This window comes from Colobus angolensis, unplaced genomic scaffold (genome assembly GCF_000951035.1).
Source record: "Colobus angolensis palliatus isolate OR3802 unplaced genomic scaffold, Cang.pa_1.0 Scaffold205, whole genome shotgun sequence".
Taxonomy (NCBI): Eukaryota; Metazoa; Chordata; class Mammalia; order Primates; family Cercopithecidae; genus Colobus; species Colobus angolensis.
This window is the reverse complement of record NW_012115211.1, coordinates 1,402,048-1,416,512: the sequence shown is the minus strand read 5'-3', so window position 1 is coordinate 1,416,512 and position 14,465 is coordinate 1,402,048. Positions and strand designations below refer to the sequence as shown.

The following is a 14,465-nucleotide window of genomic DNA, read 5'->3' as shown; positions in this document are numbered from 1 at the left end:
ATTTTCTCCCATTCTATGGATTGTCTTTTCACTCTCTTGATAGTGTCCTTTGATGTACAAAAATTGAGGCAATTTTTTCTTGGGAAATACGGAGAGACTACCAATTAGCGGGTATAGTTACAAGTGAAAAACGTTGTTGTTGCTGTGATTTCATGTCTACTCGTGATAAATGTTTAGGAGAAACCACAGGAAATTACTGAGTGAGGGTAGAACTAGCTTGAGATTCCATATCACTACCATTCACTTAACATGTGATTAATTCTTTGTTTATCTAGAAGGGGAGCTGAAGATGAAAAGATGTCATGATCTGGGGACACAGCAAACCAAAGCCCTGACCTGAAACTGAAACTGGTACCAGAAGGGAGGTTCTGAACAGATAAACCCCAGACAGAACTTTGGTAGTAACACAGGAGTACTTTGGGAATTGTTTATTGGGTGGTGGTGGAGTCGACAGTAAAAAAATTTCCCCTCTACATCCTTAGGTTAAATTCTGATAGTGCATGGAACTCTAGGGCAAGGCGACTTATTAGGCTACCTCCTTTAGACCTTGAGGATGTGGTCCCACTGACATTTAGACATCAGTTTCAAGGAGCTGGAAATAAATGTCTTGCAAAATTAGTAATGTTTAGATAAAAGAACATGAATCCCAATCCCAGCTGCCCAGGGTCAGTAAACAAGGAAACTCAGAGCCTTCATATCACCCTGTTTTGGGAAGCCCTTTCTGACCATAGCAGGATCTCTGAGATCACAGAAAGCTGAGTCCAGGAACAAATCATATCCTTTGTTGACTTGCACCCATTGAAGTCCCATTTACATTGGGTCTTATGCAATGGGAGAATGGTTAACAGTATTGCCTTGATTGACAAAAACTGGGACTCTAGAAATTGGAATGAGGCTATCTGTGAAGAGCCAACGATGAGGATATTTGTCACCTGGGTTCCCCCTTAACACTTTTCATTGTTCTACATGTCCCTCAATGGACAAACCTGACAGGTCTTCAAGAGGAAATTTGCCATAGGAGAAGGGAATAAGGAGCCTGGGCTTGCCACTTGGGGCAGGAAGAGGAATATCTAGGACCATACTTTGAGAAAGGATGGTGGCCCCAGGAACAGCATACCTCTGATAAGGAGAAGCTTCTCCACTCAGCCACCCAGTGTCTCTATTTAGCCACCGTGGGAAACTATGGTGTGCTGAGAATTAAAATAACTACTGCTTTTTACCCAAACAGGTGTGCTAAGGCACACTGCTTGCCTGAGCATAAGCTGCATGAGGGGCATGCTCTGCTTCTAGGACATCACGCAGGTCTAGATAGCAGAGGCAAATTTCCTGTGTGACTGGTATTGAAAATCAGTGGTGGCAGTGAATTTTCAAGCAACAAGGATTGAGATGTGAGCGTTTCAGAGTTTTTCTATTGAGGGATATTTCTATCTAAGTTGCTATTTCACCAAAAAGGGCAAGAATAATTCGTATCCAATAGCCAGCAATGCTAGGGATTTTCAGAAACATCGACAGAAGAGATCCAAGGGAAAAGACAGAGTTTCTTGTTAATCAAATACTTGGAATCTCCAAGAATCAAAACTGTTTGAATTAATGGTAATGTGACCTCAATTATATTCACAGTCTTGTGAAATTTGGGGTTCACACCTTAAAATTGAATTTAAAAATCCTATTATTTTTTTCTATGAATTAAGAAAAAAATTATTATTTGATTACAATGGAGGACTACCTAGGACTATATTTTGAGATTGAGTGTTCTGACTACTGGGCTTTCTAAATTTTCCATTTTTCCCCTCTATGTTATTGATGTTTATGAGAGAAGATGAAGTTATTTCTTTGAATCAGGGTTTCCTAGCATTCTTTGGCTACTGGGGACATGCAATCTTGGTGATGGCTGCTTTGACATCCTGTTCCTCAGTGTGTAGATGACAGGGTTGAGAACGGGTGTGAGAATGGCAAATACCACATTGCCCATGATGTGGAAGTCGAGGGGCAGGTCAGCCCTGTAGGCCACATAGGCTAAGGCAATGGATGAGTAGTAGGTGCCCACCACCAGGAGGTGGGAGCTGCAGGTGGAGAAGGTTTTGGAGCGTCCTTCTTGGGAGTTGATACGAAGCACCAAGGTCAAGATGTGGGCATAGGAGAGAAGCACCAGGAGAAGGGGGAGGAAGGACACTACCATGGCGATGCAGAAGCCCATGAGGGTCTGGGGGGTAGTGTCAGAGCAGGAGGCCTGGACCACAGCCAAGTGGTCACAGAAGCAGTGGTAGATGTAGGCAATGCTGTCAAATGCCATCTGGGAGGTCCTTACTACTGCTGGGATGTGCAGGAGGAGGGCAGTGAGCCAGGCACTGGTTGCCAAGACAGCGTTGGTCTGTGGGGTCATGAGGACAGGGTAGTGCAGTGGGCGGCAGATAGCCACATAGCGGTCATAGGCCATGACCACCAGGATGAAGGCTTCTGAGCAGGAGAAGCTGCGAAACAGGTACATCTGCAGGAAGCAGGCAGGGAAGCTGAGGAAGCGGTCTCCAAGCAAGAATAGGGACAGCATCTTGGGGACAGTGGTTGTGGTGACAAGAATGTCCAAGGTGGAGAGGTTGATTAGGAAGAAGTACATGGGCTCGTGGAGGCTGGGCTTTGCCACCACAGCCACCAGGATCAGGGCATTACCCATCAGGATGAGCATGTAGAGGAGGAGAAAGACAAAGAAAACAGGAAGGAAGAGGCATTTTGGCAGAGAGGAGATGCCCATAAGGTAGAAGATGGTTGAGGAGTCCCCTGATCCATAACAAGTGATTGTTTCCATGGTGGGTTAAAGCTGGAGGCTCTGAAGTTGAGTACTGGGAACACCTGGGAACCAGGCCCATCTGGAAGCCAAAACAACCAGAGATTCTGTAAGGAGAATTACTAAATGATCACTATATAATAAATAGATGATGGACTCTATTTTATCTCAAAATTCTTCATCCTATCCCAGAATTCTCTCTTTCCTTTTTAAATCAAGTATGGAAAAAGTACCTACAATATATAAATCAGGTGTTATTTGCTGGATATATAGTAGACAACTTAGTGGGGCTGAAGAAAGACATTAAGCAATGAATCACATAATTATTTAATTGTAATTGTGTTAAGTGCTTTGGAAGAACTTCTAGTGCACTTTAACATGTTCCATATGATTATTTTGGGGATATCAGATCTCTTAAACCAGAACACCAAGTTCATTTTTCTTTTGGCATTTGCTTTAAGTTTTTTTAAAATGGCATCTTTGTTACCACATTGAATAGGGAGGGCTGATGTCTCCCAGGTTTACTGCAACATGCTGTCTTTCCATCATAATTATCAACTAGGGAATGGCTCCTTTCTCTCTTGTTTGCTTGGTGCAGTGGTTCTGCTGTTTCCATCTAAGCTGAGTTCTCTGTATCCTGTCTCTGACTGTGGGGCTCTTTGTTATGTTACAGTGAAGGGAGTGACACTGGAATGCTCTTGGTAGGAAGAGTCATTCCAGACTGGGTTCCTGATAATGGCTTCTTCCACAGCTGGGCAACAACAGAGAATCCAAGACAGTCTCTGTAACTCCTTTGAGCTTCCCTCCCTGCTGGCTGCTGCAGCTCAGCTGTGCTCCTGTTTGACTACTGCATTCCCACTACCCAGCAGGCTTCTCTGCTTCTTTGCTAGTCAGAAAGTGTCACGGTAACCTGGGAAAACTTGGGAGGCATAATTGATAGAAAAGAACCACCTGGAAATCTGTTTGTAGTAGCTGCTCCAAGTCAAAAGAACCCCTTTTGGAACCAGGAATGAGTGCTTCAACCCACAGACATGGGGATTTTGAGCTGAAGGAAAGTACTAATTCACCCTCTACTTTAGGCTTGTCTCTTGCGCTAAAGGACCCCCGGCACAAGTCTTTGTTGACGTTTGTATTACTGTCTCATTAATCCCAATGATTCAGGAGCAGTTTCCACTATTTTTCCCAAGTCACTTCTAATTTCCCATTCCTCTAATGAAATATCTCTCATGGATAAAATCACTAATGTAAAAAATGGAAAAGATGTTTATTTTCAAGTCCAAATAATTTATCCCCCATAGTCCAGAGGCTGCTCACAGAAAGGCTAGGGGCTTTCCCGGGTGCCACGGACAGCTGGCTGCGGAGCCAGAAACACTGCCAGGACAGGGTTCTTTCTTCTATACATGTTTCCTGAAGAATACAGAAGTCCAAGTTTCCAAAGGGAAGTCTTTTAAGACAAAGGTTTCTATTTCCCTTTTTTGTTTTCTAGTTGATAACATCAAACAAAACTAAATTTCAAATTTTCCTCTGGGTTTCTATACGGTAGGTACTAAATCACTGTCTAGCAATGCAAATGCTCCTTTAAAATAATGTCGCAAGATCTGGCAAGAGTGAACTTGCTTTGTCCCAAGTTGAGAAGGTTATCCCTCAGTTAACCAGAACCCTGTCCCAACAGATTCAGTAGCTAGGTTTTCCTCATACCCAAAGTGGGCAACTGCACTTCCCTGGACATTGCTGCACTCAGAGAGTGAGTCATGGGCTGACTGTCCCCACGTTAGGCTGAGTTGGGGGTCTGAGGGACAGAAACTCAGAATGTCAAAGCTAGAGGGGCCCTTGGAGGCCATGCAGTCCAGCTGCCCCTCCTCCTCTCTCCTGTATCCACTGCTTTGCAGAAGGAGACATGGATGCTGAGACCCCCTGGTGGAGAGACAGCCTGAGGCTTTTCACAGCCAGGTGGTGCTGGACTACCCAACAGGCAGACCAGGCTTGGGTCACCAGCAAAGCAGAGGCACCAAAAATACTTCCGGAGAGAATTTAATATGTATTATTTCAAAGCACCATTCAACTAGTCCATCATAGGAAATATCAGAATTTGGCTGGACTTTCTGTACAGTTTAGAGTTATTTTATTTTGAATTACTTGCTATCTCTAAGTAATGCAGCCCTGTGCTTAGGGCTAAAAGGACACTGTTTCCCAGGGCACAGAACTTGTCCAGCAGACCTTTCCAGTTAGGTTTGTCTATGAGTCAGTTACAGTGCTGGTGGGGGAGAGAGAAGGACAGAAAAACTGATCACCCGAATGTCATCCTGCACTTTCTGTACATCATCTCTCCCCATCAGACAGCCCTGCAAGGAAGTGCTTATGCCCCTTCAACTAATGAAGAAACTGAGGTTCAGAGAAGGCCAGGCCCTCCTTCAGGGTCACAGCTGGTAAGGGGTGAGAGCACAGGCTGCACCTGGAGCCTGGCAGCCCACAGTCCTGCCTCCTGGGCCAGCTCTGACACTCTCTTTCTGTGACTGTGGGTCGCTGAGTCTTGATTTTCTCATCCATACAGTGAGGGGTTTGAGGAAATCATCTCTGAGAGGTTTCCAATTCAATGAGCCATTTTCCGAGTGTCCCTCTGCGTTTTGCAGAGTGGGGGTTCAGGACAGATGTCACATGACTCACGCCTCTAAGGGAGAAGATGAGGGCTCTCGCACTGAGGGAACACCACAGCAGAACCGGGTTCTTGACCTTCATTATGTCATGTGCACCTTAGTGGTTATGTGTGTGGGCTCAGGAGTCAATCCCTGCTTCTAACTCCAGCTGTGTGACATTGAGCAAGTCACTTTCCCCTCTCTGAGCCTTTTGCCCCTGATCTGTGACCTCATGGGGTTTTCTTTATGTAGAGAATGCTTAGATATGCTTACAAAGAGCCCGGAACATGGAAGAGCAAAAAGTTTGCTAGTGTTTCCAGTGGTTCCTGCTGTCATCAGTCTTTTCTCCCTGCAGGAAGGCCTTGGCCAAGAAGATTTGAATCCTGTCTGTGAGTGCATTCATTGCCCAGGCCTGTCAGGATATCTGGCCAAAGGTTTCACAGCCCAGGCATGCACCTGGATCCCAGGCACCTTCCAACCTGGATCCTGGGTGCCTGCTCTGTGCATACTAAATCTGCCTTCCTAACCTCTGGCCCAGGTTTGTAGTCCCTGGACACCCTGTCCCTGTCTTCCCATCCCAGATGTATCTGCCTATCTCTGGGCACCCCATCTCCAGCAACGTTCGCCTGTTGAGCCTGCTGCACACTGGTATCTCCTGTGTTCCTCCATGCGAGACCTTGGAGGAGGCGGCAGGCTAGGGCTGAGCCATGGCCCATTAAACTCTCAGGCCCCTCTTTTCTGGCAGGCCTCCTGGGGTACTTTCTCTCAATGGTGCTTCCATGGCACGCCACACTCACCATCCCTCAGGGATCAACTCCCTGGCATCTCCTTCAGCTTGTATGTGATAGAAGTAGTATTTAGGCTGGGCGCGGTGGCTCAAGCCTGTAATCCCAGCACTTTGGGAGGCCAAGACGGGCGGATCACAAGGTCAGGAGATCGAGACCATCCTGGCTAACCCCGTGAAACTCCGTCTCTACTAAAAAATACAAAAAACTAGCCGGGTGAGGTGGCGGGCTCCTGTAGTCCCAGCTACTCAGGAGGCTGAGGCAGGAGAATGGCGTAAACCCGAAAGGCGGAGCTTGCAGTGAGCCGAGATCCGGCTACTGCACTCCAGTTTGGGCGACAAAGCGAGACTCCATCTCTAAAAAAAAAAAAAAGAAGAAGTAGTATTTGTCCCTGGGCTTTGCAAATAATAACAAGATCATTATTAACAGCCCTCAAAGGCCCAAAACTTTACAGCAATGGTGTAGCCTTTATTCTCATTATCCTCTCTTATCCTCACAATAGCAGAGAAGACAGGAATTAACAATAGGGTATACAGTAAGTCCAAGAGAAAGAAAACGAGGTCTAGAAAGTGAAACAGCTGGTCCATTTTAACATTGATGGCTAGAGGAAGAGCTGGAATTTAGACCTAGGGCTTTATTCCCTGCCTAGTGCCTTGACTGCTGCAACAGAAGTATATAATAATCAAGAAGATGGGGCCTGGAGCTATTAAATATTAAAGATCCTCCTTTATTGGTTTGCTGGTTTTCCACTTACTTTTCTAAATGTACACAGAAGTGCTAATATGCACTTCAGAGAAGGGCTTGGTTCCAGAAATACCTCCTCTTCCTCCCATTACGTAGTCATAACCCTGTTTTCTCTTTCTAATCAGATGTATTCATTGTACCCTTCTTTGCCAGTTAATTCAGTGGCATGGGGAGACCCAAAAGTTCAGGTGGCAATCTCCACTTCCAGTTCAATGAAATGATTATTTCACTCCTGGTAGATCTATTCCATGCTTAGGAACTAAAATACATAAACTGGCAGAATCCAAAGTTAGGGAGGCAGAAGCATGTACTTTGATTCTCCTTTTTTATTTTTTTTCCCCCAATTCCCTTTCAGGTTCTATGTATTTTAGAACTGGGTTCTTAGGGGCAATAAGAGGAAGCACTCCCACTTCCTACCTTGGTTCTCAGACCTGTGTATTCTGGCTAGACAGGAAACTGCTCTATATATTGGATACTGGTTACAAGTATGTATTTCAGCTTACAAGACAGCACCCAAGCCCTGAGGTATTATCATTCAGCCAACACCCAAAACTGAGTCTCAATAAGTTATTCCTCTAGTCTAGCAGGCCGCCTGCTTCTGAGTGATGGGCTGCATTGTAAGATCAGCGATTCCATGGGCATGAGACTTACTGCTTCACTTATTTTGCCATAAAATTGATTTTTTTTTTGTCAAAAACATGGCCATATGGGATAGTATCATGATGAATAAGGCATTTATTAAATCTACAGAAAATGATAACAGAAGAAACATTGTGAGTAAGAAAGGCAAATTCATATCCAGTATAAGTTTCTATTCCAATAAAGGTAAACCACTGCCCCATCAATGATGGAAGGGATCTAGTGTGTTCATCCTGTCACCCATAGCTGGCCAGTTTCCTTGGCCAATGGTTCATATCATAGACTCAGTGTTGGTCTTTGTTGCTGACATATTGGATATATAGCAGAAGCTAAGCCAGACCAGCCTTTATGAATCCATGCACAAATTCATTCCTTGTCACTGTGCCTTTTATTCATTAATCTATTGAGCAAACACTGAAGCATCTAGGAAAGAGAGTCTAACTGATTTTCATGGATGGATCATCTTGTCTACCTGATTTTGCCTACTCTTACTGATTTTGAAGAGCTTTTTCTGCCATGATACCCTCTGGTAAATAGTCACATGGCACACAAATATCTTCACAATCTGTACCCATTCTTAGAGGTCTACCACCTTAAATCTTCTCCATACCTCTTTTCCACCAATCTTCTTTCTAAGTACTTGAATGTCCCAGCAAAACCATTAGCATTTGCCCATACTCTGTTATGGATCCATACCTCTTTCCATTTCACTTTTCAGGTGAGATGAACTTACCAGGGTGAAAAAACAGATGCACTGCCAAAGGTTCTGCCTACTGGCAGGATTTACCTTGTTGGCGATCCTTTGGGGCCCTCCTAAATGGGGCTGCAATGCAGCAGCAGTCCACTCAGGTGGCCCCAGCATATTTTGAAGAGACATTTGTAAACCAGGTTTGAATGTTTTTATTCGTCAGGGAATTGGTTATAGGGAACTTCCCATGAGATCATATATTAGAGTTGATGGAAAGTTGCCAACACAGCAAGACTGGGTGTCATGGGAGTGTGAGCTGCCTACTCACTCAATTTAATAGTTCCTTCGAGATCTGCTTGAGCCTAATAGAATAACATTTATTACTTCCATTTGAAGAAGGGATGTTTCTGTACATGTTCAATTTTATATTTGGTTTGTTCAAATTAATATCCAACTCATAAGGAACAGCGTGGGACTCATATTCATTCAGTGTTCCCCAGTCAGCCATTCAGTCTGCTCCAGGGCCAGGCACTATTTTTCAGAAGAATAGTTAACCGCAGAAAAAAGCACGAATTTGCTCTAAAATTCAAGTGGGCTGTGCTGTGATTCAATAGTGTATTTTACCTCAAAAATTCAAAGGGAGCCAGGCGTGGTGGCTCATGCCTGTAATCCCAGCACTTTGGGAGGCCGAGGTGGGTGGATCACTTGAAGTCAGGAGTTCGAGACCATCCTGACCAACATGGTGAAACCCTGTCCCTACTAAAAAAAATAAAAAATTAGCTAGGCATGGTGGCACACACCTGTAATCCCAGCTACTTGGGAGACTGAGGCAGGAGAATCACTTGAACCCGGGAAGCGGAGGTTGCAGTGAGCCAAGATTGTGCCATTGCACTCCAGCCTGGGCAACAAGAGTGAAATTCCATCTCAAAAAAAAAAAAGAAAAAGAAAAGAAAAGAAAATTCAAAGCGGACTTTTAAGTTTTAAGTTTTGAGTGTGACAGTGTGGCTTGTCTGGGACTAAGCTTTCTGCCAAAAACAACTGTAAAAGCTGGGTAATATGTAAAACAATGGTCTGAAGACCTCAGAGAGCCACCAATGGCAGGTCTTGAAGGACTGCAGTCCTTGAGAGGGGAGTCACATGAGGCTAGTTCCACCTGACTCCAACTTTTTATCTTAAGGTATTTCCCAGCTTGCAGGATGGCAAAGTAGAGCCCAATTAGGAAACACAAGCCCCACTCTTTGGAGTTTAGGTTACCAAAGTGACTGGAACTTAAGAAGCAAATTCTAGGAGAGGATGACAGTGCGGAGAAGGAACACCAAAACCTGTGTACAGATTACCTCTTGTCATTGACCAACTCCTAAGGTGCACATATGCAGGGAAAGACTCAAAGAACCCAGAAGAATACAGCATCTGGGAAGCCAGAGAGCTTCAGAAAGACTGTAATAGCCACATGATGTTGGAGATTCAGTGGTTGGAGTTTAGCTCCATGCAAATGGAGGGGCCATTGTAAGTACCCCAGAATTTCAGTTGAGACCCTGGAAATTCCAGGCTTTAGAATTACGGCTAAACCCTAAAAGTAATAGCAAAATTGAAATAAACATGACATAATATAGCCTAAAACCAAGCCACAACAAGGCAATCCATTAGTACTCTTTGCTAGAAAAATATAACTCTTTCTGGAAAAAACTGAATTATCCAGAGCTTTAAATTTTAAAAATTTTTGACATCAGGTAACCAATCAAAAAATACGAGTCATGGTTAAAACAAAATAAAATGAAAGATCAAATGAACAAAAACAAGAGGAGAAAAAGAGAGTAGAAGCAAATACACAGATAATTCAGATACAGTTATCGGGCAGGGACCTTAAAATAACTATGATTAATAAATATATTACAAAAAAGAGGAAAAGATAAATAAAATATGAGAAATGGAGAATTAAAGAGAGAACTAGAATCTATAGAAAGATGAATAAGGCCAGGTACGGTGGCTCACACCCAAAATCCCAGCACTTTGGGAGGCCAAGGTGGGCGGAGCACCTGAGGTCAGGAGTTAGACACTAGGTTTCACCATGTTAGCCAGGCTGGTCTTGAACTCCTGACCTCGTGATCCGCCTGCCTCAGCCTCCCATAGTACTGGGATTACAGGCATGAGCCACCGTGCCCGGCAACAAAAAATTTTCAACAAATTGCTTAAACTATTTTCTTCAAGAGACTTCCTCCACTGCCAGAGATCTTGAATAGCCTCCTGGCCAGTCATCTGGAAGCAATTCTTCACGTACCTGATGAACTTGGCTTCCACTTTGGGAAGAGAATCACCTTTTTCTATACTTGCTTGCATTTTTGCTTTAATGTCTTCTACAGAACTAGGTCCTTTTGGTGTTTTTAGGAGTTTTTTCCTGTTTTTTGTTGGTGTTGATGACGGTTTTGAGTCTTTTCCATTCTGATTTGACTTTTGTGCATTTTTGGCTGGAGTATCTTGTAGAGATTTCTTCACTGGTGCTTTTTCTTCAGTTTCCCCATCATCAGAATCATCATCATCATCCTCTTCATCATCATCATCTTCTTCATCAGCAGCAAGTTTTACTTTTTTCTGTGGAATCTTGCTACCACCTCCAGGGGCAGACTGCTTTCTAGATATACTCAGGAGTTTCACATCCTCCTCCTCTTCATCTTCTGACTCTGCATCTTCCTCCACAGCTACTAAGTGCTGCCCACTAGTATGTACTGGCCCTGAACCACACTTCAACCATAAGGTGGTATTATTACAAAGCCCCCAAGGAAAACCATTGGCTGTACAGACATTTTCAAAGTTGCCCGTGTTACGTTAATTGGACTGTCTTCGCAATTCATTGCCTCTGCTTCAACAATGTGCAATTCTTCCTTTGCACCAGTCCCTAAACTGACCATTCTTAAAGATAACTGGTGCTCATTTTCATCATTATCCACCTTAAAGTGATAATCTTTGTTGGCCTTTAGTTCCCAACTGAAAAGATAGTTCTGGGGCCTCAGGGGGCTCATGTGTAGGTCCATCGAATCTGCCAACGAGTGGCGGCACGCCCTTAGGTGGGAGAGAAGGCAGACAGAGATAAACAACCACTGCTCAAGAGAACAGCTGCGCAGGATGGAATCACACCAGGGCGATAATTATTATTGATAGTTGGGATTAATAACACATGGGATTTCTGTGTTTTTTTAAAAATTTCCAACTTTTAAGTTCAGGGGTACGTGTGCAGATGTGGAGGTTTGTTACATAGGTAAACAGGTGCCTTGGTGGTTTGCTGCACAGGTCATTCCATCATCTAGGTATTAAGTCCAGCATCCATTAGTTATTCTTCCCAGTGCTCTCCCTCCTCCCACCCCCCCAGCCTCTGACAGGCCTCAGTGTGTGTTGTTCCCCACCATGGGTCCATGAGTTCTTATCATTCAGCACCCATTTATAAGTGAGAACATGAGGTATTTGGTTTTCTGTTCCTGCGTTAGTTTGCTGAGGATAATGGCTTCCGGCTCCATCCATGTCCCTGCAAAGGACATGATCTCATTCCTTTTTATGACTGCATAGTATTCCATGGTGTATGTGTACCACATTTTCTTTATCTAGTCTATCATTGATGGGCATTTAGGTTGATTTACTGTGTTTGCTATTGTGAATAATGCTGCAATGAACATACACATGCATGTATCTTTATAATAGAATGATTTATATTCCTTTGGGTATATTCCCAGTAATGGCATTGCTGGGTCAAATGGTACTATTATGCCTCTAGGTCTTTGAGGAATCACCGCACTGTCTTCTACACTGGTTGAACTAATCTACACTCTGATCAACAGTGTAAAAGTGTTTCTTTTTCTCTACCACCTTGCCAGCATCTGTTGTTTTTTGACATTTTAGTAATAGCCATTCTGATTGGTGTGAGGTAATATCTCATCATGGTTTTGATTGCATTCCTTTAAGGATCAGTGATGTTGAGCTTTTTTTCATACATTTGTTGGCCACATGTATGTCTTCTTTCGTGAAGTATCTGTTCATGTCCTTTGCCCACTTTTTTCTTTTTTTGAGACGCAGTCTCGCTCTGTCGCGCAGGCTGGAGTGCAGTGGCATGATCTTGGCGCACTGCAGCCTCCGCCTCCCAGGTTCAAGCGATTCTTCTGCCTCAGCCTCCTGAGTAGCTGGGATTGCAGGCACCTGCCACCACACCAGCTAATTTTTTGTATTTGTAGTAGAGACAGGGTTTCACCGTGTTAGCCAGGATGGTCTCCATCTCCTGACCTTGTGATCCACCCACCTTGGCCTCCCAAAGTGCTGGGATTACAGGCATGAGTCACCGTGCCCAGCCCACACCCGGCTAATTTTTTGTATTTTTAGTAGAGACGGGTTTCACCATGTTGGTCAGGCTGACCTCGAACTCCTGCTTTGTCCACTTTTTAATGGGGTTATGATTTTCTTCAATGTATGCTATAATAAAAAGCATAATAAAAATTATCATGCTATAATAAAAGAAATAATTTTAATATTCTTTCATTTCCATGGTTACCTGACCTAGATTAGACAAATATTAGGGTTTTAACTTTCTTTTTGTTGTCAAAATCTGGTGTTGGCATATCTTTTCTCTAATTTGAACTGGTATTGCTTATGTTTGATACAGCATTAAGGAATTTGATGATTTTTGTTTTCACAATAATGAAATTAAATTCACAAAAATGAAATTAATTAATGTCATTTGTCAGAGAAATGATATTAAGTGCAATAATTTTATTTATCATAAAGATTTTGTACATCATTACAACATCATGTCATAATGTTATAATGTGTATAAACATTAAAAATCAACTTAAAAAAACACAATCCCATTTGTAATAGCTACACACAAACACAAGAAACCTAGGAATACACCTAACCAAAGAGGTGAAAGATCTCTACAAGAAGAACTCAAAACATTGCTGAAAAAAACAAAAAAGTGGACAAACATTCCATGCTCATGAATTGGAAGAATCAACATCATTAAGACGACCATACTGCTCAAAGCAATATACAGATTGAATGCTATTCCTATCGAACTACCAACATCATTTTTTCACAGAATTAGAAAAAGAAGCTATTCTTAAATTCATATGGAACCGAAAAAGAGCCCAAATAGCCAAAGCAATCCTAAACAAAAAGAACAAAGCTGGAGGTATCGTTGTTACCTGACTTGAAACTCTAAGGCTACAGTAATCAAAGCAGCATGATATTGGCATAAAAACAGACACATAGACCAATGGAACAGAATAGAGAACCCAGAAATAAAGCTGCACACCTACAGCCATATGATCTTCAATAAAGTCAGCAAAAATAAGTATGGGGAAAGGACTCCATCTTCAATAAATATTGCTAGGATACCTGGCTAGCCATATGCAGAAGAATGAAACTGTACCCCTACCTTTCACCATACACAAAAAAAACTCAAGATAGATTAAAGATTTAAATGTAAAGATCTCAAAGTATAAGAATCCTAGAAGGAAACCTAGGAAACACCATTCTAAATATTGTCCTTGGGAAAGAATTGATGACTAAGTCCTCAAAAACAATTGCAACAAAAGCAAAAATTGTCAAGTGGAACCTAATTAAACTAAAGGGTTTCTGGACAGCAAAAGAAACTATCAAAAGAGTAAACAGACAACCTACGGAATGGGAGAAAATATTTGTAAACTGCTGGGCTCAGTGACTCACGCTTGTAATCCCAGAACTTTGGGAGGCAGAGGTGGAAGGATCCCTTGAGCTCAGGAGTTTGAGACAGTTGGGCAATGTAGAGACCTGTCTCTACAGATATTAGCCAGGTGTGGTGGCCCATGCCTGTAGTTCCAGCTACTCTGGAGGCTGAGGTGGGAAGATTGCTTAGGCCCAGGAGGTCAAGGTTGCAGTGAACTGAGATCACGCCACTGCCTTCCGGCCTGGGCGACAGTATAAGACTGTCTCAAAAAAGGATGGCGAGGGAGGGGTGAGGAGAGAGAAGGAAAAGAAAGAAAGAAAAGAAAGAAAATATTCGCAAACTATGTATCTGACAAAGGTCTAATATTCAGAATCTATAAGGAACTTAATTCAATAAGCAAAAACCAAATAATACCATTAAAAAGCGGACAAAACACATAAACAGACACTTCTCAAAAGAAGACATATAAGCAGCCAACAGACATGAAAAAATGCTCAACATCACTAAT

At 43.0% G+C, this 14,465-nt stretch overlaps 2 protein-coding genes across 2 annotated transcripts; both read right to left on the bottom strand.

Moving 5' to 3' along the window:
• Nucleotides 1–1,657: 1,657 nt before the first annotated feature.
• On the bottom strand, nt 1,658–2,803 carry LOC105511826 (olfactory receptor 2AT4-like). The gene is given in 2 exon segments (XM_011942029.1): nt 1,658–1,906; nt 1,909–2,803. Coding segments are annotated over 2 exon segments (939 nt in total). The 3' UTR covers nt 1,658–1,862.
• A 1,300-nt stretch (nt 2,804–4,103) lies between these two features.
• On the bottom strand, nt 4,104–13,057 carry LOC105511855 (nucleophosmin-like). Its single transcript, XM_011942073.1, is given in 5 exon segments — nt 4,104–4,189; nt 10,467–10,679; nt 10,746–11,018; nt 11,021–11,328; nt 13,053–13,057. Coding segments are annotated over 5 exon segments (885 nt in total).
• Between the last annotated feature and the right edge of the window lie 1,408 nt (nt 13,058–14,465).